Source organism: Chlorella variabilis, assembly GCF_000147415.1.
Source record: "Chlorella variabilis unplaced genomic scaffold CHLNCscaffold_25, whole genome shotgun sequence".
NCBI classification, from domain to species: Eukaryota; Viridiplantae; Chlorophyta; class Trebouxiophyceae; order Chlorellales; family Chlorellaceae; genus Chlorella; species Chlorella variabilis.
Window position 1 is genome coordinate 415542 of NW_005435063.1, and position 22532 is coordinate 438073.

General features: G+C 69.5%; 7 protein-coding genes across 7 annotated transcripts; 5 read left to right on the plus strand and 2 right to left on the minus strand.

The window, feature by feature from the left end:
• Nucleotides 1-965: 965 nt before the first annotated feature.
• On the plus strand, nt 966-3346 carry CHLNCDRAFT_139555 (hypothetical protein; the record flags this gene model as incomplete). Its single annotated transcript, XM_005843955.1, has 10 exons — nt 966-1250; nt 1378-1477; nt 1606-1723; nt 1813-1858; nt 2036-2110; nt 2237-2321; nt 2512-2603; nt 2743-2848; nt 2993-3057; nt 3155-3346. The coding sequence occupies 10 exons, from the start codon at nt 966-968 to the stop codon at nt 3344-3346; spliced, it is 1164 nt and encodes a 387-aa protein (XP_005844017.1).
• Nucleotides 3347-4301: 955 nt separating this feature from the next.
• CHLNCDRAFT_27385 (hypothetical protein) lies at nt 4302-5317 on the plus strand (the record flags this gene model as incomplete). The annotated part of the gene is made up of 3 exons (XM_005843956.1): nt 4302-4451; nt 4700-4832; nt 5004-5317. The coding sequence occupies 3 exons, from the start codon at nt 4302-4304 to the stop codon at nt 5315-5317; spliced, it is 597 nt and encodes a 198-aa protein (XP_005844018.1).
• A 1143-nt stretch (nt 5318-6460) lies between these two features.
• Nucleotides 6461-7591, plus strand: CHLNCDRAFT_139557 (hypothetical protein; the record flags this gene model as incomplete). The annotated part of the gene is made up of 4 exons (XM_005843957.1): nt 6461-6538; nt 6697-6879; nt 6982-7046; nt 7180-7591. 4 exons carry the CDS (start codon nt 6461-6463, stop codon nt 7589-7591), a joined length of 738 nt encoding a protein of 245 aa, XP_005844019.1.
• Nucleotides 7592-7958: 367 nt separating this feature from the next.
• CHLNCDRAFT_32796 (hypothetical protein) lies at nt 7959-10010 on the plus strand. The gene is made up of 6 exons (XM_005843958.1): nt 7959-8119; nt 8466-8569; nt 8766-8976; nt 9275-9393; nt 9534-9554; nt 9691-10010. The coding sequence occupies exons 1-6, from the start codon at nt 8006-8008 to the stop codon at nt 9704-9706; spliced, it is 585 nt and encodes a 194-aa protein (XP_005844020.1). The 5' UTR covers nt 7959-8005; the 3' UTR covers nt 9707-10010.
• A 3652-nt stretch (nt 10011-13662) lies between these two features.
• On the minus strand, nt 13663-15305 carry CHLNCDRAFT_139560 (expressed protein; the record flags this gene model as incomplete). The annotated part of the gene is made up of 5 exons (XM_005844052.1): nt 13663-14093; nt 14321-14493; nt 14691-14818; nt 14947-15102; nt 15243-15305. 5 exons carry the CDS (start codon nt 15303-15305, stop codon nt 13663-13665), a joined length of 951 nt encoding a protein of 316 aa, XP_005844114.1.
• A 978-nt stretch (nt 15306-16283) lies between these two features.
• Nucleotides 16284-17678, plus strand: CHLNCDRAFT_139561 (hypothetical protein; the record flags this gene model as incomplete). Its single annotated transcript, XM_005843959.1, has 3 exons — nt 16284-16964; nt 17176-17418; nt 17574-17678. The coding sequence occupies 3 exons, from the start codon at nt 16284-16286 to the stop codon at nt 17676-17678; spliced, it is 1029 nt and encodes a 342-aa protein (XP_005844021.1).
• Nucleotides 17679-20052: 2374 nt separating this feature from the next.
• On the minus strand, nt 20053-22391 carry CHLNCDRAFT_139563 (hypothetical protein; the record flags this gene model as incomplete). The annotated part of the gene is made up of 7 exons (XM_005844053.1): nt 20053-20180; nt 20313-20383; nt 20592-20770; nt 20915-21097; nt 21343-21419; nt 21664-21740; nt 22330-22391. 7 exons carry the CDS (start codon nt 22389-22391, stop codon nt 20053-20055), a joined length of 777 nt encoding a protein of 258 aa, XP_005844115.1.
• Between the last annotated feature and the right edge of the window lie 141 nt (nt 22392-22532).

The following is a 22532-nucleotide window of genomic DNA, read 5'->3' on the forward strand; positions in this document are numbered from 1 at the left end:
TTTGGGGGATGCGCGAGCACTCAGTACCAGCTGGGGGTGAGGACTGGGCGCGGCCGCGCAGCGGAGAGAGAGGGCATTGGGGGGGAGGCATGGGAGGGAGAGGCCGGGCCAGGGGAAGCAGCCGTTGTGGCACGCGAGCATTGAGCAGCAGCGCCAGCAGCGCCGCAGCAGCCGCAGCAGCACCCACCCGCCTCCACAGCGCAGCCCGCGGTGGCGCCCGCAGCCAGGTTGCCTGCGGTGATGCGCCACTGCGGCACGCCCTCCAGCCTGACCGCCGTGCTCTCCACCGCGCTGGCCAGCACAAAGGCAGGCACATGCTTGCCAGCGGCCGCGGCGCCGCTGCTGCTGCTGGCTGTGCCGGCGCCAGACTGCATGCTGACGCTGGCAAAGGGGGCGCGGCGGTGGCGGCGGGCGCCAGGTTGCGCGAGCTCGCCCAGCACCAGCCGCCCGCTGCCGTGCTGCACAAGCTCAAACTCCAGCTCCCCCAGCTCCCGGGGCGGCTGGCGGCTGTTCAGCGCGAGTGCCATAAAGCTATCTGGACAGTCCTCACTGCATGCGCTTGCCACGCCGGTCCTGTGACGTGCAACACCAATGTGGGACGATGGTATGTGCGATGGGGGGCTGTTGGCTTCCCTATCCTTGCCACCGAAGATGAGAGAGCGCAGCAGGCAGGCCGTGCATGGCCGTGCCCCCTCCTGGAGCCCTTGTTTGCTTGCTGCAGGTCCTCGCATGCACCCCTGATCGATCCCTGGTGCATGCCGAGTGTCTGGAGACGGTAGCAAAGCGAATCAACCCTGCCTCCCTTGTTAGCGCCACTCCTCGGTGCAGCGTTTTGAGCAGGGCATCCTGCTGGCCAGAGGCAAGGAGCGGGCAGCAGCTGAGAGCTTAGATCTCCGCCACCCAGGCTCCCGACGCCGCCCGCGGCAGCCGCCGGGCCGGTCGCCAGGCAGCGCAGCAGCCGCGGGATGAGCGCTGCTCCCCTAGCCCCCAGCCGGTTTGCCAGCGGAGCGCCAGCCAGCTCATCTGCCCCCACGCAGCAGGCGGCGGCTGGGAAGCACCATGCCTCACAGCAGCAGCAGCAGCCGCAACCGCCCTTCCTTCACAACGCTCACCTGCTGTACGGGCAGGCTTCGCTGCCCGGCAGCCGCTACGGCATCCTCAACCAGGACTATGTCGAGGCCCAGCAGCTGCACGACAGCAAGCACCTGCGCCAGCACCGCTGGCCCCAGTGCTACGCCGCCGTGGTGCTGGTGAGCCCGCCCTGCCGCCGTGCAGCTCCCCACAGCGGGCGGCGGTCGAGCGACAGGCTGGCAGCAACCGTCAGGAGCGCTTCAATTGAGCCTGCGCTGCCCGCCCACTCCTGCCGCCGCTTTGCAGGACGGCCACGGCATGCTTGGGGAGCAGGCAGCAAGGGAGGCGGGGCGCCACATCATCGCCGCCCTGCAGCACAGCGACCTGCGCCGCCGGCAGCTGGCAAGTGCGGCGCCTGCCGGCCTGCCCGCCTGCCCGCCTGCCTGGCCCCGGCTGCCTCACCAGCAGCTGCCTCTCTCCCCTGCACCCCCGCCATCCCCGCCACCTGTGGGCTGGCCTGGCCCCTGCACACAGACATGTCCAGGTCGGAGGTGGAGCAGGTGGTGAGGGCGGCGTTCCTGGCTGGCCACCTTGCTGCGCTGTGCGTGTTTGACGATGCGCCCCCCACCTACATCTATCCCCTGGGCAGCAGGTGTGGGAGCCGGGCTGGCATGGCGGCGGGGCAGCGCCGCCATTTGGGGCAGCGGGGTGAGCGGCTCACCCCACCTGATGCCTCTGCAGGCTGCAGCAGCGGTACACCCTGCACCGCCAGGACAACGGAGACAAAGTGAGGTGCTGCCGGCCTGATGCCTAATGCCGGGGGAACCATGCCGCCTCCACAGCTGGAGCCATGGTGCTGCCCCCGCCAAGGGGGGCCGCTTCGCTTGCCAGCGCCCAGCCCCAGCCGTGTCACGCTGCTTCCAGGGCCCACCCCTGCACCTGCCTGGCCTCCATCCTCCCGCAGGCCTACTTTGCCCCCAACAGCGTGGGCGGCCGCATCCTTGAGTTTGGCACCACCGCCACGCTGGCGCTGGTGCAGGTGTGAGGGTGGCAACCGCACGCTGTGGTCTCAACGAGGTGCCACCTGGCGCCTGCGGTTGCTGAGCGAGCTGTTGAGTGCCACGGCTGCTGCCACATAGTGTGTACCTGCCCCCAAACTGTGCAGGGCACCACGCTGGTGGTTGCCAGCGTGGGGGACAGCCTGGCAGTGCTGGGGTGGGAAGCAGAAGACAGCTACCAAGCCGAGATTGGTGGGTGGATGGGTTCACTGCTCCCTGCCTGTTTCTGCCATGCTCTTGGAGCAACCGCAGCCGTTGCCGGGGCAACAGCCAACCGCATGCCAGCGCCTTGCACCCGACGCATGCCCCGCACCCTCGTGGCGGCCGCACCCCGCCTGCTGCCCCCGCTTGCTGCCCCACCTGGCCACCCCTCCCCATGCAGTGTGGGTGCGGCACTGGGGTAACGACGAGGGCGAGCGCGCTCGGCTGGTGCGCGAGTGCGGCACCTCGGTGTCGGTGTCAGAGCAGGACGGGGTGGGCTGTGCCGCGCGCATCGCCCCAGCGCTCTCACCGGCGTGCACCCCTGCAGCGCTGCCCCACCGGCATCCACCCCCAAATCCACACGCACTGCAACGCAACACAGCGCCTCCCGCCTGCGCGTCACCTTCTGCAGTACTTGACGGTGGACGACGGGCGGCTGCGCGGCTTCCAGCTGGCCATGACGCGCGCGCTGGGCCACCGCCTGCTGGCGCAGTACGGCGTGGCCAGCGCGCCCTCCGGTGCGTGCCTGCCTGCTGGCTGCGGCCGGCCCGTGTGGCCTGCGGCAGCCTGCCTTGCTGGCTGCTGCTTGCTCTGTTCCAAGGGATGAGGCATGGGACCTGGGCTTGCGCCCCACCTCCGCCCGCCCCTCCATTGCCGCGCAGTGACGTTCCACCAGCTCAGGCCCGAGCACCTGTGCTTGATTGTGGCGACCGACGGCGTGTGGGAGGTGTGCGCCCGCCAGCCCGTCTCCTGCCTGCCTGCCTGCCTTGGTCTGCAGGTTGCCTGGAGCTCAAGTGTGCCAATGATGGTTGCGATGGCTGCAGGTGCTGAGCCCTGGGGCGGCGGTGAAGCTGGTGGCGGATGTGGTGGCGGAGGGGCGCAGCGCCGAGGAGGCGGCACTGGAGCTGTGCCGCCGCAGCGTGGCACTGGCCAGCGGCGACAACACCGTGCGGCAGGCGAGGGGGGCCGAGGCAGACAACACCACGGCCGCGGTGTTTGTCTTCAACGAGCTGTGATGAGGGATTTGGTGAGAAGGCTGCAATTTGTGTCATTGACGTGGGGCAGAATGCAAAGTGCGGCGAGCGCCCGCTCCGCCGCCGGCGCGGGGCTGAGGGGAAGGTGGCCGGCTCGGCAGCGCCCTCATTCCCGAACGCTACCCCACATACTAGGAGGTCATTTACATAAGCCCAGGATTGAAACCAGCTGCGGCACAGATTGCAAAACGGGGGGCCATGGCCCCCGGACGCTCTTCCCAAGCTTGCAGGCTTTGCGCTTCTAGGGTCGTCTGTCGCTCCTGTGGATCACACCAAGCCGTTAAAATGGGCCATCGGAGATCGGCGCGCTGGAACGCCGGTTTGTGGCTGGAAAACAGGCAGCCGGGCATCTAGCAGTGGGGCGCGTTGCAGGCCACTATTTCACGTTCCTCCTCCCCACGCACGCCTACCAATCGTCAACGACACTGCTATCCCTCTATCCCTCTGCCTGTCTTGCTGCATCTCCTGCCCCCGCTCTGCGTCCCGATGACGCTTGCCCTGCAGTGCAAAGTGCACTGCAGCACGCAGCCGCAGCACCACGCTCCCGGAGAGAGCAGCAGGCCCGGGAGATGGGCGCACATTGGCGCCCAGCGGAGGCTGCACCCCGCACACCCCACCGCGCTGCCTTCCTCGACCGCCGTTGCCGCTCCGGGACGGCTAGAGCTCCCTGGCACGCCGGAGACTTTGGTGAACCGCTACAATCAGGTGGGGAGCGGGCCGCTTCCCATGGCGTGTCGAACATGCCGACACCGCGCACCGCCTGGGCCCCTGCTGCACCGCACCCGCCGTGGGGAGGCCCAGCAGCCGACTTTTGGGCGGCGTCCGCCGACACGGAAGCCGGACAACCCTATGGGTGTGTCTCCCACGCCCCGACCGCCGCCCGCCGCACACGTACCCGCTGCCGCAGGACATGGCCGAGAAGATGGGGTGGAAGCACATGGACAATCCCTTTGAGTACGACTTCAACCGCGGCCTCTACTACCACTACGTCGCCCCCGACGTCATTGTGGGCAGCCAGCCGCGCAACGCGCTGGACGTGGATGCGCTGGCCGCCGAGGGCGTGGGCGTCATCCTCAACCTCCAGCAGGTGGGCCGGTCACGCCGGCAGCTGGGGGCGCTCCTGGGCCTCCAGCGTGTGCTGCTGGGCCTCCTTCACGTGCTGCCCGGCACACAGCGCAGCATGCCTCCCCGCGTGCCTGTGCCCCTGCCAGCCGGGCTTCGTCTGCCGCGCGGGCGCCCACCCTGCAATGCCCCCCCCCCCCCCGCTCCTCCCCCCGCCCCGCGCCCTCCCTCACCCCCTGCCTCCCCCTCCTGCCCCTCCCGTCCCTCCCGCAGGACAAGGACATGGCCTACTGGAAGGTGAGCCTCAAGGAGATCAGCGAGCGCGCAGCACACCACGGCATGCGCCTGGTGCGCACCCCCGCCGTCGACTTCTCGCCCCACTCCCTGCGCGACACGCTGCCCACCGGTGAGGCGCCGGCCCAGAGCCCCGATGCCAGCATCGCCCTGGCCCAGCCACGCCGTGCCGCGCCTGCGGCCCCTGCCTGCGCCCTGCCTGCCCTTGCCTGGTGTGGCGGCCCACCTGCTGCTCGCGCTCACCCGCCCCCTCCCCTCCCCTTCCCCTGCCCTGCCCCCGCAGCCGTGAGCGCGCTGGAGCGGTCTCGCGCCGCGGGCGACAAGGTGTACGTGCACTGCACCGCGGGCCTGGGGCGCAGCCCCGCCGTGGCCATTGCCGCGCTCTACTGGTTCACCGACATGCAGCTGGACGAGGCGTACGCCTACCTGACCGGCATCCGCCCCTGCGGCCCCAGCAAGGACGCCATCCGCGGCGCCACCTACGACCTGCTGTCGGGGCGCCCGCACGAGCACTTCCAGCACGAGCCCTCCCACGCCTTTGCCACGCTGAGCAGCTGGGACCGCGACGCCATCCGCGCCAAGCTGCTGCACGGCTGAGCGCCGCGGAGCGCCACCCCCGCTGCTCCCCTTGGTGGGCTCCCCAGAGCGCTGGCTGGCGGGGCCGACAGCCCTGCCCACCCGCCCCTCCGACAGCATCGCAATCAGTCTGCGTCCCAGTCAACACGTGTGGTGTATTACCCCGCCGCCGATGAGCCCTTTGATTCTTTGGTTCCGTTTTTTTCCTCCCCAGCCCACTCCCCCACTGCACCATGCAGGCAGCCTGCCGTGGCGCGCGGGCCGGCTCGCGCCGGCCCGTCGCCGTCGCAGGCGCTGCCCCCCTGTTCGATTCTTTTTGTCAGCACCGCCCCGCTTGCATTGATCGCCCTCGCGCACCGTGCTTGCACTGCTAAAGCCAAACTTGCACGCGCTCCTGTGTGTGTTTTTCCAAGCCGCCGGCGTGCACGGGCCAGATGCCCACGCGCTCACGGCTCTCCAATCACATCTGTGCACTACACGACTGCCCCCGCCACCGCCCGCCATGGCCGTTCTGACGCTTCACCACAGCAAGGCTTTTTTGTGGCTGGCCCCTCCCCCCTCCCCGCCCCATCTGTACCCGTCCATATCCTCCTCGCTAGGCCCAATCTCATCCCGCCATTTGGATCCCCGCACAGCATCCTCCATTTAGTTGATAGGCCTGGGTCACAACCTGCCCGCCTGCAACCCCATTTCGTGTCGGTTCTTGGGAGCTTGCACTTGCCTGCCCCTGCCTGCCCTGCCCTTTAACCTCAATCCCGACCCCGGGCCTGTTGCGCCCGGGGCTTAACCTGCGATCAAAGACCCCCTCTCTCACCCTATGCTACGTAGCGACTCCCGACCCTATGCTTCTAGCGACTTGGATGTTGTGCACCCTCGCCATTTTATAAGAGCGAACCCCTCCACATAATTTTGTTGCTCTCCCCTAAGCTTTTGTTTGTTTCCCCTGTGCTCGACCGACGTGTCTTTTGTTCCTCTGTGCTCCACCGAGCAAGATGTGCTCCTTCCCTGTAAAGTAACAGACGCTACAATGGGATGGCATGGCTGTGCAGCGGCAGCCTGTGTGCTGCTGTGGGCGGGCGGCGCTGAGCTGGCGGGCAGTTGTTTTGAAGACGCGTTGCCTGCATCTGGCGCCTCGTGCATTCATTGCAGCTCCTACCTGTTCCCATGGCCTCCCAGCTGGCCTTTCAGCAGGGAGGCTCCGACCATGGCTCGTCGGTGGAGGTGCTGTCGATGCTGCCCCAGGTACGCTATGGGCTGGGCTGAAGGCCGTGTCGGACAAGCCGTGGTGCCCGCAGCGCAGGTCTTCAGAGCAGGCGGCGCCAGGCTTCCGCCGCCGCCGCCGCCGCCGGCAGGCACACAATCTGCCCGCCTCGTGCCTCCCACTTCCTGCTGCTGTGCAGGCGCTGAACCAGGAGGGCATGGCCCTGTACCTCACGAGACGCAACAGCGAGGCGGCGGCGCGCCTCTGGCACGAGATGCTGCGCCTGCTGCTTGCCAGCAGCTCCGCTCCCAGCCGCCCCCAGCTGTACTTCTTGAGCGACCTCACCACCGCGGCGGTGATGCAGCAGTGGCCCGAGGACAGGGTGAGTGCGGCAGCAAGCGTGGCGGGGCAAAGGCTGCCAGGAGGAGGGCGCAAGTCCTGCGCTGGGACGCTTAGCGGCCTGCCCTGTCCCTCCGCCCCTCAGGTCAACTGGCACCGCAACACCGCGCTCCTGCGGCTGGCCAAGGTTGTGCCGTGGGGCAAGTGGCGGTGAGCCAGGCTGCCAGCTGTCTGTGTGCTGCTGCTGGCCAGCCATCCCTTGCAAGCTTGTCGCTCTGCCTTGAGCTGCCATCCCCCCTCGGCCCGCCAGCCCATGCCCACCCTTGCCCCGCCCTGCCTTCAGGGCGCTGCGCGAGGCGCTGGTGGCGCTGGACAAGCAGAAGGCGGCCTTCCTGGAGAGCCACGGCCCCTTCCTGTACCTGGCAGCGCTGGGCACGGCGCCGGCCTTCCGCGGCTGCGGCCTGGGCTCCATGCTGCTGGACCGGCTGTGCCGCATCGCCGACCAGCAGCAGCGCTTCATGTACGCCGAGGCCGCCTGCGACAGCGCGCGCGCCTTCCTCAAGTGCTCGGGCTTCTTCGAGCTGCTGCGGCACAGCGTGCGCCCGCATGCCCCCAACATCTACATCATGGTGCGGAGCCCGGAGAGACCGGAGCGCAGCAGCGGCAGCGGCGGCAAGGCGAGGGAGCAGGCGGCGGGGGAGCAGGCGGCGGCGCAGCCGCGGCTGCGGCCCTCGGCCTCGGTGCGCTCCAGATAGACGGCATGGAGGGCTGAGGGCGAGAGCGAGAGAGCGAGAGAGGGGGAGCTTGCTGGTTTAGGGGAGAGGTGTAAGATGCTTTGCACTTGCACCTGATGGGAGAGGGGCAGCGACCGAGAGAGAGGGGCGGGTTGCGGTGGCGGCGAGGTGGGTGCCGCCGCTTGCAAGGCAGGCGGCAGGCCACCCTATACCCCGTCGCAGCGCTGTAGACCCCGCATTGGTCGCACTGAGCTTATCGGCCAGCCCCAATGAGGCTTCCTTACGAAAATTTCGCCGGGCCTGGGACAAAGCCCCTCACCCTCAGCAGGGTCGGAGGAAAATCAGGAGGAGAAGGGCTCGCCCAGGGCGCCCCGCTTGCTCTGTCTGTCGCAGGTGCTCCCATCTGTCCCTTTGCGTGCCTCACAGACTCTAGCCATGGCCTCCGCCCTCCTCGCGAAGCCCTGCGTGGGCCTGCGCAGCAGCCAGCTGACCTCGGCCCGCCGCGCCCGCGTGGTGGCCCCTGTGCGGGCGATGGCTGACAAGGCGCAGGTGGGGAGGCGCTGGGGGGAGCCGGGGGAGGATAGCGAAAGAGCAACGCACACACATCACGGGTGGAGGCTGGGGAGCTCCCACCCGTCGCCTGGCGGCGTCAGGAAGGACCGTTCACGGCTATGCAGCAATGGGGGCAGCCCGCCCAGCACGCCATGGCAACTGGCCGGCCGGATCATGGGCAGCGGTTTGAGGGCGGCGGCGGGAGCCGTGTGTGGTTTTCGCAGGCAGCAGGCTGCCCACACTCCTCTGCATGGCATGCCCCCGGGCACGTCTGGGCGCCCCGGCTTGCCGCTGACTGCTTGGTGCTGCCGCTACCGCGGCTCTGTCGCCGCCTCGCGCGCAGGTGATCCAGCCCGTCAACGGCGACCCCTTCATCGGCATGCTGGAGACCCCCGTGACCTCCTCCCCCCTGGTGGCCGGCTTCCTGTCCAACCTGCCCGCCTACAGGTGCCCACCGCCGCCGCGCGGCAAGCCGGGCACCCTGCAGCTGCTGGGAGGGCGCCGCAGCGCCGGGCAGAGCTGCCGTGTGGCGGCCAGCGGCATGTGGCTGGCTGCTGCTTTGGCACAGCGCTTGCCCCCTGCCAGCGTCGCCGTGCTGCGTCCGCCCTGCCTCAGCCGCTGGCCCCGTGTGTGCCTGGCGCAGGACGGGCGTGCCCCCCCTGCTGCGTGGCGTGGAGGTTGGCCTGGCGCACGGCTTCCTGCTGGTGGGCCCCTTCATCAAGCTGGGGCCCCTGCGCAACGTGGAGGGCGTGGCCGAGATTGTGGGCAGCGTCAACGGCGCCGCCGTGGTGCTCATCCTCACCGCCTGCCTCTCCATCTACGGCGCCGTCACCTTCCAGAGCGAGGGCCCCCAGGTGCTGACCCGGGCTTGGCTGCCAGCGGGGCAGCAGCGCGGCTGGGGGGGGGCCTGGGGCTGGGCTGGGCAGGGCAGCGACGGCATGAGGAGGCAGCATGGCAGCAAACCCAGCGCAGCTGCGTTGCAACGTTGTCGGCAGAGGCAGCGTGGAGATGGCATCGGTTGAGCAGCACGGCGCGTGTTTTACACCCAGCTGATTGGCCGTGGTGTGCCGAAACTTCACGGCATTGCTGCATGCCCTGTAGCCTGACCCTCTTCCTGACCCCCTTGCCCCTGGCTCCCTTGCCCACCCGCAGGTTGGCGTGAAGACCCTGACCGGCCGCAGCGTCCCCCGCGACCCCCTGCAGTCCGCTGATGGCTGGAACAAGTTCACCGCTGGCTTCGCGGTTGGCGGCCTGAGCGGCGCGGCTTGGGGGTGAGAAGCTGCCGCGCTGCCTGGTGTGCCGCGCGGCAATTTCTCTCGTGTTTTTCTGGTCGGCTGTTCACCGCCGCATGTGTTTTGTCTCTCCTGACCCCCGGCCTGCCCCTGTGCCCCCCTCCCTTCTGTATTCGCAGCTACATCTGCACGCAGATCCTGTGAGTAGTTGTCTGGGCGAACATGTTGTGTGGATGTGTGCGTTGTGGTGGTGCTGCTGCTGCTCTGGCGCTGCCGCTGGCGCTGTGTTGGAGCCCCATGCTGATTGGCCCATGCCATGCTCCTGCTGCCCCGCAGGCCCTACTACACTTGAATGGGCCCTTGGAGCCCCTGAGTGGGCGCAGCGCCTGACGTTTGGCGCTGGGTGGCAGGCCGCACCTGCCCGCCCGCTTGGATCTCGGGCCTGCGTGGTAGCGGGTGGTCCCGGCACCTGCGCTGGGCCACTCCTCCATGCATGGGGCAGCGGCTGATGTGGTGGTCATGAGAAGAACTATTAAACCCGCAAATGTCACCACTGGCCATTCGCTCTCTGGTACTGCTTGTTTCCGCGTGCGCGCCGCTGCGCGCAACGTGTAGGACGCTATCTGGTGTTGTAACATACTCGCCTCAGATCAAAATGCACCCGGTTCCTGTGCTCTGGATGGACAGGCCTGGTGCGCGCTGGAAAAGGTGTGGACGAGGAGGCCAGGGGGCAGGCGGCGGCGCCAGCCTGGCGGTGCACCTCTCCTGAACGTTACGGCTTGCATGCTCTTGCCATGCAGCGAGATGCGTTTGCGCACACAGTCCTGATCTCTGCGAGAGCCAGCATGGGATCGCGGGTCGCACACACGCATGGGCGACCCGTCAACCATGCCCTGCTGCCGGTCCTCCTCCTCCTCTTTTCGCTCCACACTGCCGCTGCTGCCTCCTCGTTCGCCACTCAAGTGAGAATGCAGCACGGGAGGGAGCGAGGTGTGCACCAATGGGTGCCAATGCCTTGCGCAGCCGCTGCCTTCCCAACACCGCTGCCGCTGCCTTCCCTTCCCTCTCACAGTGGCGGCTAGTGCTGCCCTGGGCCGACCCCCCGGGCTACCAGAGCACGCCGCCAGCCACGTACGGCGACGACCGCATCATCGCCTTTGCCGGGCTGGAGGGCGAGAGCTGGGCGCTGGTGGCCACCGCCGCCACGGGCGACGCGGCGGGCCAGCTGCTGTGGACCACGGAGCTGCCCATGGGCAGCAGCCTGCCCAGCGTGGTGGCTGTGGCGGGTGACCTGGCGGTGCTGGAGCTGGATGGGCGCGTGTTTGCGGTGCACCCCGGCAACGGCAGCATCGCATGGAACGCCACCAGCCCCTGCTCGCTGGGCGACCCGCGCATGGTCAACAGCAGGTGGGCGCGCGGGTGCGTGTGTGTGGGGGGGTGCCTCACTGAGGGCGGTGGCACATGTACAGTTCAAGGGAGCGGCCAAGGCGCCAGCGGCAGGCGCGACCGGCATGGAAGAGGCGGCGGCCGCATGCTCAGGCACCCACCCCGGCATGCCCGCCTGGCTCCCCACCACCCTCACCCGCCGCCGCACACACGCACCCCCCCCCCCGCCCCGCCCCCAGGGACGCCTACGACGCCGTGTACCTGCTGTGCAACGAGCTGAGCGGCGACTCCACCGTCATCGCGCTGAGCCCCGCCGACGGAACCACCAGCTGGGCGCTGTCCACCTCTGCGCTGGCCGCCCGCCTGACCCCCGTGCGCGCCGCCGCCGCTGCCGAGGGCCTGTTCATCTACGGCGACGCGGGCAGCATCGTGACGGCGCTGGACAGCGCCACGGGGGCGCTGCTGTGGCAGGTGGATGTGGGGCGCCTGCCCTCCACCACCATCACCACCTCCGTCACCCACCTGCACCTGGCGGCAGACGTGCTGCTGGTCAGGTGCGGCGCCCTGCCTGCCTGCCTGCCTGCCGGGGTGGAGGGGTGCGAGGGTGGCCTCCAGGGGCGGGCGGGCAACAAGGGTACCTTCTGGGCAGAGCCAAGCTCACGCCTCACCTGCCGCTGCTGATAGGTAGTGGCACTGGCTGTGCTGTGCCTGCTGAGCTCCCCGGCAGCCACGCATCATCGAGCCCGCCTGCCTCCTGCCCGCCTGCCCGCCTGCCCGCCCGCCCTGCCTGCCGCACCGCACCTGTGTGCAGGGAGTTTGCCGGGGGCCTGAACTTCAGCACGGGCCCCTTCTCCTACCTGGCCCTCCAGCTCAACGGCACCCAGGCGCCCAGCCTGCTGTGGGCCGCCGCCTCGCCCGACCAGCGCGACAGGCTGCCAGACGGCGTCACCGAGGCCTCCCCCGTGGTGGCCCCAGCGGTGTCCGAGTACGACGATCTCTTCTTCTACTGGGCTGCCGGGGTGGCGGCCGCCGCGCCGCCCCCGCCCTCCCCGTCCCTCCAGCCCCCGGCGCCGCCCTCGCCCGCCTCGCCTCCGCTCTCGGCCTCGCCGCCGCCAGGCATGGCGGTACAGTGGATTGAGGACGACCCCTTCACCGCGCCCGTGCTGAACAGCAGCAGCGCGGCGGAGGAGGCGGTGATAGAGGCGCAGACGGCGTCAGCCGGCACCCCCACCCCCGTCGCCACAACCTCTGCGGCGGCCGCCGACACCCCCGCGCGGCGGCGGCGGCGGCTGTCCCAGGCGGGCACGATCCCCGCGGCCAGCCCGCCGCCCGGGGCGGCAGCGGCCGGCGGCACCGACGGGCTCCTCACACAGGCAAGCGAGGGGGCTGGCGGCGTGGACCTGGCGGTGGTGGAGGCGCCGCCGCCGCCCCCGCAGGCGCCGGGCGACTCCGCAGCAGGCAACGTGACGATCGTGGTGGTGCCCTCGGACACGGCGGTGCAGACGGGCGGCGTGGGCGTCATCCCGCCAGAGGGCCTGGTCTCCTGGCCTGTGTGAGCGCCGCCGCCGAAAGCTACCCTATGTGCACTGCTGCCTGCCTGCCTGCCTGCCTGCCTGCCTGCCTTCCTGCCTGCCTGCCTGCCTGCCTGCCTTCCTTCCTGCCTGCCTGCCTGCCTGGATGGATGGATGGATGGATGGAAAGAGGGGTGAGCAGGGCGGCGCTGCCCCCGACAGCGAAGGCCCAGGGGCGGCGCTGAGCGCGCGTGTCTCATGTGTGCTGTGCTGGCTGCCTGCCTGCATGGCTGCAGGCTCAAGGCTCGCTCCATCAGCACGGGGCTGCAGGTGTGGAGCCTGCAGCTGAAGCCCGTGTCGGCGCCGGCCGCCGCCCCCGGCGCCGTGGCCGTGGTCACGCCCGCCGGCCTGCAGGCGAGCAGCGGCAGGCGCCAGCCGCCGCCATGGGCCATGCGGTGCCACCTGCCATGCAGCCTGCTCACCCGCCTGTGCATGCTCATCGCACCTCGGCCCCTGCCGTGTCCCCTCCAGCCAGCCGGCTGCTCACTTGACTGACTGTGCGTAGCCTGCCCCGCTGCCCCCGCCCAGCTCACAGGCGGCGACTGAGCCCTGCCCCCGCTGCCCTGCTGCCCACCCCTCCGCCCCGGCAGGTGCTGGATTCCGCCACCGGCGAGCTGCGGTGGGCGGTGGCGGAGAGCCCCATCGGCATCTATCCCTACGCTCCCGCCCTGGTCGGCGGTGACGCCGCCGCCGTGCGCAACTGCCTGAACACCCTCGCCTCCAACTCCCTCTGCATCTACGCACAGCTGGATGAGGAGGCCCCCACGCTGGGCGTGCCGGACCCCGCGGGCGAGGAGGAGGAGCAAGAGGTGGTGGAGGGCGGCGCCCAGGTCGACGCCAGCGGCGCGGGCGCCAGCGGCGCGGCGGCGCAGGCGGGGCTGCCGGCCCTGGCCATGCTGGCCTGCGCCGCCCTGCCCCTTCTGCTGCTGTGAGGCGCGGTGCTTCTCGAGGGAGCCTTTCCGCCGGCAGCCCACCAGCCCATACCACCCCAGCCATCTCCCCTTGCTGCTGCTACTCCCCCCCCATGAAGCGCTCCTCCGCCCCTTGCCCTGTTCCATGCTCACACCCCTCATTGCATTACATAAGCTACATGCATAGACAGGCGCACCAGGCTACATGCATGACGGCACTGGCAAGGACAGGGGAGTTGGTGCAGGCAGCGAGGGGCAGGGGAAGCGGGTACAGGGCAAGGAGAGGCAGAGGCAGAGGCATACAGGTTCGCTGGCAGGTAGTACAGCCAGCAGGCAGCAGGAGGGTAATGCACCGGAGGTCCTGCAGCTGCTGGCCTGGCGCTGACAAGGTGGGCGCCAGGCAGGCATGGGTGAGGGCAGACACGTGGGGGCGGCGCCGCTCAGAAGACGGCCCGGCCGGCGTCGCCGCCGCCACCTCCCTCCCCCGCAGCCCTGCGCGTGTTGAAGCGCTGCTGCAGGCGGCGGGACAGCTCCGAGGTGGGCCCCCCGCCAGCCCCACCCTCGCCCGCCAGCCCCGCCCCTCCTCCTGCCGCCGCCGCCGCCCCGGCCTCCACCTCCGCACCCCCGCCGCCGCCGCCGCCGATGCCCGGCACAACAGGCGCGGCAGCCTCCGGGCCCAGCCACGCCTCTGCCCGCTGCTTGAGCGGCAGCAGCCAGGCGCGCATGCCTCGGGGGACGGGCGCCAGCCCTGCGCGCACTCGCTCTCCCAGCTCCTCCCCAGAGGCGATGCCCAGGGAGCGCACTGCGTAGGTGCCCGCAGCCGCCAGCCCCACCGCGCCCAGCAGGGTGCCGTACACCAGCGCTCGCACGCCTGGCAGGCGGGGGAGGGCGCGGTGCAGGGGGAGGGGGAGGAGGGGCACGCGTAAGCAGCGGGGGAGGAGGATGGGGAGGAGGTGACCGCTCGGTGGTGCTGCTCCCACATGCGTTGCATGCCGGGCAGCGGGCGGTCGGGCTGGGAGAGGGCAGGCTGGCTGGCGGGCAGGGACCCGCAGGCGGCAGGCAAGCAGGCAGGCAGGCGCAGGGGGCCGGTGCCCGCACCCGCCACATAGGTGCGCGAGGCCACCTCTCTCGCCTCGGGGCTCAGCTGGCGGATGGTCGCCAGCGCGGCGTCGCCGCCCCCCGCCCCCGCGGCAGGCAGTTCCCAGCGGGTGCGTCCCATCGACATGCGCGGCACGTGCCCCACCGCCGCCCCCAGAGCCATCAGCTTGCCCCTGCGCCACGCAGGCGGGCAAGGAGGGATATGAGGCGCCGGCTGGCAGCTGCACGCAGGCGTGGTCTCCTTCCCCTCGCCGCCGCCGCCGGCTCAGTGCCCGGGTGGCGCGCGGCTCACAGACCCCTTGCTGCGCCAGCAAGCGGCGCGGGGCGGGCGCCTGGCCTGCGGCGGCGGCGGCGTGCGGCGGCGCGCCACCTGGCACGCTGCAGCTCCACCTCCGACAGCGGCGGCGGCTCCCCCTTGACGCGCCGCTCAAACTGCTTGCGGCGCAGGGCGTGCGGGTCGTCCACCCGCGCCTGCTGCTGCAGCACCTCTGCCAACATCTGCAGGGGGGCCACGCAGCCGGGCCGCGGCCAGCATCGTCGGCGGGCAAGGCGCGACCAAAGCACGGCGCGCGGGCCCGCGACAGGGACGGGGGGCAAGGGAAGGCAAGGCAGCGGGGAGCCTGCACCGCCCTCCCGTGCCTCGCCTCGTAGTTGTGCTCGCTGTGCTCAAACGGCCGGCCAGCCTGCTCCCGCGCCGCGGCCGCCGCCGCCCGCTTGGCCTCCTCCTCGGGAAGCTTGCCTTCCTTGACCAGCCGCTGGTGGTGGCGCTGCACATCCGCTTCCTGCGGTACAGTCAGCTGGCAGAGGAGAGGTGAGGAGGCGCAAGGCACGTGCCCCGGCAGCGGTGCAGGCAGCCGGCGCAGGCAGCCCTGGCCAGGGTGCAGCCCTGCCAGTCGCAACCCCCAGCCCCCGTGCAACCCACCTGCTCCAGCTTGAAGTGCGCCTGCTCGCGAGCCAGCCCATATCCTCTCAGAATGTGCGCCATTTTTCAAGGCAGGCGGGCGCCGCCGCCGCCGGGAGGTGGCGGCGCTGTGCCCCGCTCCAGTCGCAGGCGTGTGGCGGCGTCCCACGCGATACACAGAGCAACTGCAGGCCGACGGGAGCTGCGGGCTCAACAAACTGGGCACTCTGTGAGACTGGTCACAGCAGGTTATGCAACCTGGCGCCCTCCGAAGCAACCCTTCACAGGCGACTCCTCCAGGGACGGTGTGAAAATCCCGTGATACAACGCGGAATAAGGCCAGGAGTGAGGGTGGCGCAGTGTCGAGTCACCGCCGCGGCAGCGGGCTAAGCAGGTGCCGCACACGGCGACGCCGCTGTGACGAATAGCAGCCCATGTAACATCTATTGCATGGAAGCCTGGAACCATGAAACATCGACAAAATCAGCGCCTTCCTATAGCGGCGCAGGGTGTCGGGCTCAGTGCACAGAGTGCCACGCAGCCACGCCGACATCTAGTTGCGGCGCTGTTGGCGCAGCCCCGCCCACTTTTCCTAAAGGAAATCCAGGGGTGCGATGACGCGTGCCAGGTGGCGGAACGCCTACGCGATGACGCACGGTGCGTCCTCGCAAACGGTTATCTGGTTCAAGATTTCCGGGGCGAGTTGGGCGAAGCGCCGGGGCGCGCTCCAGGGCCTCCTGGCAACACTTCTCAACTATAACTGCCTGCCTGCACCGCCGCGCGGCCCTCCGCGGGCCTGGGCCAGCTCGCACTAAACTAGGGAACGTCACAGGAGCCCCGCGCCCTCCCGGGCGCCCTTCCACAGGTACCTGCCTGGCTGTTAACAACTCCTGCTGGCTGTTGACAGCGCCTGTGCTTGCACATGGGCTCTGGCAGGCCTGTGATCCTCTGGCGGGCCTGTGATCCTCCGCCTTGCTTCTACACCGCCCCACGCCCCCCCTGGCCGCGCAAGAGGACCTGCGCGCTAGTGCGGCGGTGCTGGGCCGGCGGCGCCCGTCCAGCATGGAGGCCGCGCGGCAGCGCATGGCCGAAATGAGCCAGTGGCAGGCCGCTGCACGGCGCGGCATAGCAGCAGCCCGCGACCACACGTGGACGGTTGCAGAGGAGTGCGGCCGCCACGAGGAGACAGCCAGCGAGGAGCTGCTCATGCAGCTGGCTGAGGTGGCAGTTGGGGATGACGCTGCTGCAGCGGCGCCGATGCCAGCAGCAGCGCCGGCGCCGGCAGCGCAGCCGGCACCATCAGCAGCGCAGCCGGCACCATCGGCAGCGGCAGCTGCGTTGCTGGAAGCAGACGCGTCTGTGCTGGCAGCCAGTGAGGATGGGCAGGTGACCGTGCCCCTCTCGCTGCTGCGGCAGCTGGTGCAGCAGCAGCAGCAGCAGCTGGCGCAGCAGCATGAACTGACCACTGCCGTCCATCTGCTCTCCTCGGAAGTCAGCTTGCACGGCCCCCCAAGCCGCCGCCGTACTATTGTAGCGGCCGCTGCCGACCCAAGCGTGAGCCTGGACGCCACCACAGTTGGTGTGTTTGAGCTCGGCTATGCCCCTGCCGCGGGCTCTGCCGCCGCCCCCAGCGCAGCAGCACCAGCAGCAGACAGCTCAGCAGAGGGTGGTTGGCGGAGCCGCTGGCATGGCGTCCCCTGCAACATCCCCAGCAGCCTGTCCGCCTTGCTCAACACCGAGTGGGTGAGTGAACTGGGTTGTGTGCATGTGTAGTCGCATTATAGTCGCACGTGCTTACCTGCGCCCACGGTTGCCCCCTGACTGTGGCATGTCCCCTTGTGTGCTGCCCAGCCCCTGTGCGCCCACGGTTGCCCCCTGACTGTGGCCTGTCCCCTTGTGTGCGATCCAAGCACCCACCGCCCGTGCCCCACTACAACTACTCTGTGCGGCGCAGGCTGCGCGGCACTACTACGAGGGCGTGCAAGGCCCGGCGTGGAAGGACCGGGAGGACGAGCAGCGGGAGGCACAGCGGCTGGGCCGGCTGCCCACCCGGCACACCTGGCGCCCAGGCGCGGCGGTGCGCAAGATCTGGCACCTGGTCGTCAACGCAATGGCACTGGTGGAGGAGCTGGCACGCCAGGAGGGCTGCTCAAACATGGATGCTGCCAGGCTGGTGGACCAGCGCCTGGCGCAGCAGGTGGGAACCTGGGGGTTCGGGGGGTGCGCCATGGGCGCAGGAGTGACAGCAACAGGCGGCGGCAGCGGCGGTGGCGGCGGTAGGGGCCTGAGAGGGCTCCAACACTCCAATTGGTTGCTCGTGTTCACCGTTGCAATGCCCTACCATGCGCGCAGGAGGGCAAGAAGAAGAAGAACTTTGCCAGCCTGGGCCGCAAGGAGAACGAGGCGGCGGTGCGCGAGCTGCTGGGGCTTCCGGCAAAGCCCGCGCCCAATGGCTGACCGTGTGCCTGATTACACCATTCACAGTTGCCACCAATCTCAGTTGTGGCCCCGGGGCTCCCGCTCCCACTGCTTCCTACCCCCAGTGCTCCCTTCAGCTCCTGCTCCCACTGCTTCCTGCTCCCCTGCTCCCACTGCTGCCTGCTGCCTGCCCCCACTGCTCCCTTCAGCTCCTGCTCCCACTGCTTCCAACATTGATGCAATTGTAGTCCTGCTACAGCATGCAAATGAGACAGCACAGTGAAACTCACGAGGAGATGTGGCACGGTAAGGCAGCACACAGGGAAGGGAGGGGGAGGGGAGCAGACAGATCAGGGTGAGGCGGCCGGGGTAATCAAGTCAATAGGACCCTCATCATCCGCATCGCTGCTAAAGAAGCTATCGCCATCATCCCCATCCTGCTCCTGCTGCTGCTGCTGCTGCTGCTGCTGCTGCTGCTGCTGCTGCCGCACGTAGGCAGCGTGCATCGCCGCGGACTCCTCCCAGCCAGGGGGTGGGGGAGGGGGGTCAACCAGGGCACGGGGAGGAAGCACGTGTGCACCAAACCTGCAGGCTCAGGGATGGGAGGCAGGGGGAGGGTGAGGTTTGTGGGAGGGGGCTGCAGGAGGGGGCACAATCACCAGCAGCATGCATGCGCAGGAGTGTGCAAATACCACGGTGGCCACATGCTCACTCTGCAGCTGCAATGACCTGCTCCAGGCCCTCGTACACGCAGAGGTGGGGCAACAGCTGCAGCAGCCGTTGCACCACCGCAGCCACTGCATCCTGCTGGTCGGCGCCGCCAAAGCCCTGCCATGTGTACGGGTGGGCGTCCCCCAGCAGCACAATGCAGTGGTTGTGGCTGGGGGGAATGCCACTCTCGATGAGCCGCAGGAGGGTTTGCACAGTGGCCACAAGGCAGGTGGGCCTGCTGCTGCACACAAGCCACAGCTTGCTGCAACGCCGCTGGCATGTGGGCGTAGGGCGGCGGGAAGGGAGGGTCGAGGGGAGCTGGAGGCCCAGCCTCCCCAGCCTCCCCAGCCTCCTCCACAGCAGGCTGCTGCTGAGGCCTGCAGCTAGGTAGGGGTGGATGGAGGGTGGGCATGGCAAGCAGGTGAGAACAGCAGCTGTAACGCAGGCAGGGATTGAGCAGCTGCATCCGCTAGCACGGATGCGCCAGCACGCATGCGCATGCTTCAAAGTGTTGGGCCTCGGCAGGGCAGCCTAGGGCTAAGGGCCACACATTCACAGCTGCCTGCTGCTGCTGCCTATGAAGCTCACCCGTCGGGAGCGCCGCGGGCGGCAGGGCCCTCAATCAGGCCCCCAGCGCCGCGCATTCTGACACCGCCACGCCGCCGGGGCAAGATGCCATGCCTGCAGGCAGGATTGCAGGGTGGCAGGACTGGGGATCACAGGCTGGTGGCATTGTGGGAAGCCCAGGATGGGCCAGGAAGCCAGGAAGCAAGCAGGCCAGGCTGCAGCAGGCCACGCTGCAGGGCGGCGGCCGCTGCCGCAGCGGCAGCAGGCGCCGCTGCCGCAGAGCCACGCCCGCAGCACGCCGCGCGGCCGCCCAGGCCTTCAAGAAGCCTCCCCGGGCGGCGGCGCCCGTGGAAAGGGCCGGCTGGAGCTGACCGACAGCGTGGCAGGCAGGGAGCTGCGCGATTGGGCGATTGGGCACCCATCCCGCGCTGCAAGCCCTCCCCGGCGCCGGCCCGCACCTCGATCGAAGCCAGTGAGCGCGCCGGCGAGCCGCAGGCGCGGGGGCGGGGAATGGGAATTGGCCTCGCTCGCCGGGCCGCCCGCACACGCGGAACGCCGCGGAACGCGCGTCCCAGCGGTCCAGAGGGGCTCCAGGAGGCGGCGGGGGGCGCTTGCAGGGCGAGGGGGGGCCGACAGCGGGGCGTCCCCCGACCCCAGTTTCCCAGCGGGTATTACAGACATCCGATCAGATTCCCATGCAACGAATTTGTCTCATCTAGGATTGGTACAATGATATGAAATTGGCAGAGGCAGGAGAGGGAGGGAGGGAGGGAGGGAGGGAGGAAGGCAGGGAAAAGGCCAGTGACGAGCCACCGAGGGGCAAACAAGCTGCCAGAAGAACTCAACGAAAGAAGGGGGCAAACAAACAATGATGCGCCGAGCATGGAGGGCTGACGGTGTGGAGAGGCAGGCGACACTGGCCATTTGGATAGGCTTGCGCCCCACGCCCACGCGCGCTGCGCCTGAGGGTGCACGGCAGCAGACAAGGAGGAGAACTCAAGTGGCACAGGGCTGCAGACAGGCTGGTGTGCAGGTATGCTGGTACAGGTGGATGGTGCCTTCGGCGCATGGCGGGGCGGGGGTGGCGCCAGGGCAGGAAACGCCGCCAAGGAGGTCCCGGGACCTGGCCCCTGGCTCAGCGCAGGAGCCCCCGCTGCACATAGCTGCTGTACACCGCTGCAGCGGTGGCCGCGATGGAGGCTGCAGCCCACACGTAGCGGTTCTGCACCACCCCGCCGGGCCCCTGGTAGTTGTCCCAGAACTCTGCAGGGGCACACGCGCGGGGCAGGGCAGGGGCTGATCAGGAGGAGGCGGCAGGAGGCCGGCGAGGGAGCGAGGCGCACGCAAGGCCAGGCAGGCAGGCAGCTGCTGCGGCGCGGCACGCGGCATGCCCACCCTCGTCCCAAGTCTTGGGCACGGAGCGCTTCTGCGGCGGCCGCGGCCGCGCCACGGGCGCGCGGTTGCCCCTGCACGGCGCACGCGCTGGCAGGTCGGCAGGGCAGCTGGCGCCAAGAACATGTGCATGCCCGCCTGCTCCAGCATTGGCACCCCCACCCTCCCAAACAGCTGGTTTGGGAACACATCACCAAACACGCCGCCCAGCACAAACGACGACACATCCCCCAAACACGCACACATCACCCCACCACCCACACATCCCACCCACCCACCCACCTGTTGACGTCCAGGTCTGTCAGCACCGGTATCTGCACCCGCTCATCCGGGTTGATCTGCAGCTTGGGCGCCTCCATGATGTACCGCAGGTCGCACGCCTGGCGCCGGATGGCGGGCAGCGGGTGCGTCTTCTCCAGGGAGCGGTAGATGGACAGGCAGGCCTCCTCGCGCCCGCACGCCTGCGCGGGAGCAGCAGCAGGGCATGAGGGATGGAAGACAGGCGGCGAGGAGAGACTGGCAGGCAGCGGTCGGAGGTGCCCGGCTGCTGATGCCAGGCTGCGCGCCACCGCCAGGCCATGCGCACACACCCCGCAGGCGCGCACCTGGTAGGCGAGGGCCAGCCACAGCTGGATCTCCCCCCCCAGCTGCGTGAACTCCCCCTCCTCATCCAGCGCCTGCTCCAGGAAGCGGGAGGAGGCGGGGTAGTTGCCTCGCTCGTACGCCAGCTTGCCCGCAGAGAACTTGACGGCGCGCGCCTCCTTCTCCCGCCGCAGCTCCTCGGCGCGCTGCAGGAGGCGGGAGGGTGCGGTGGGAGCGGTGATTGGGTGGTCAGGGCAGGGGACAGAGGCGAGGAGCGCAGAGGGCAGGTTGCGCTCGACGGTTTGAGCCACGAGGGGACAGGGCGACCGGCCCACAATCAATCACCCCGCTGCCCGGCCCCTCCGCTGCAGGCGCCGCCGCCGTAGCCGCCGCAGGGCCTGCTTGCCTCTTCCAGCTTGCGCTTGATGGCGTCCTTGTACTGCGAGTGTACCTCGCTCATCTCCGACGCGCTGCCAGCACCCAGCTGCTGCGCCACAAGCTCGTCCTTGTCCGCGCCAGCCATCACCCCTGCGCTCCGTGCAGGCCAAGGCAGGGGGAGGGATGCCTCAGCGCTCATCCCGACCGTGCCGGTGTGGCTGACTGGTCAGGCCCACGTGGCCAGGAGACTGGTGGCCAGGAGACTGGTGGCCACCCCCTTCTGAAAACCACCACACGGCGAGAAAGTCCCACACAGACGATGCACGGCTGCCGTTGAACCCCTGGCTCATGCCCCAGCTGCTGCTCTCTCCTCGCCAAGCAGCTGGGCCCTCACCCTTGGCGAAGTTGGAGGCCGCCATGTCCAGGATTTGGGGGGACGCGAGGTCGTCGCCGCCGCCGCCTCCCAGCCCGCTGCCGGCGGCGGGAGGCCGCGCGCCCGGTTGGCGCCGCTGCTGCCGCTCAATCGCACGCTGCCATCTCCGGGGCACCGGAACTATGCAGCTGGGGGCCAAAGCCGCGCTGCTCTGCAGGGTCGCCATGAGGTGTGTGGGAGGCTCTGCACCTCAGCCCCCGTGCCAGCCCGTGCCTGGGACAGCCCCCACAGTGCTTCTAGCTGCGCCAGGAACACGGAGTCTGATCCCACGGTTCAAAAGCAGAGCGAGAGGGCAAAGGCCAGGCGCTGCGCAGCAGCGGGGTTCCGCAGCTGCTGCTGCGCAGATAGGCAGCAGGTGATTGTCGCCACTAGCGCCCTCCCCAGCCTGTGGCATACATGGCGGGCTGGCCCGGCCCGGGCCACGTCAGCACAGGCGTGCCCGCCTTGCCCCCTCTAGCACGGTTCAAATCCTGCTGGGCTGCTACCTTACAGCTTCGTCTGGTGAGTTCAGAAGGAAGTACACAAAAAGGGCAAGCGGGGACCCGGCAGGCGCCCACGGCGCGTCAAAACGGTGGAGCGCCAAGCTGGGCGGCGTGCCTGCGCCGCGCTCACTGCGGCGCCACCGACCTGCTGGTCCACACAAGGGCAAAGAGCGCCAGCGCAAGCAGGGCCACCGCGCCCACCGCCATCACCACGCTGTAGTCCTTGGCCGCCCTCCTGGCCTGCCGCACCAGGCCAGACTCCTTCTTGGCGCCCGCCGGCCGCCGCGCCGCGGGCTTGGGCGCCCCCGCCTTGAGCACCGGCAGCGGCGCGTGCGGCTTGCCAGCACG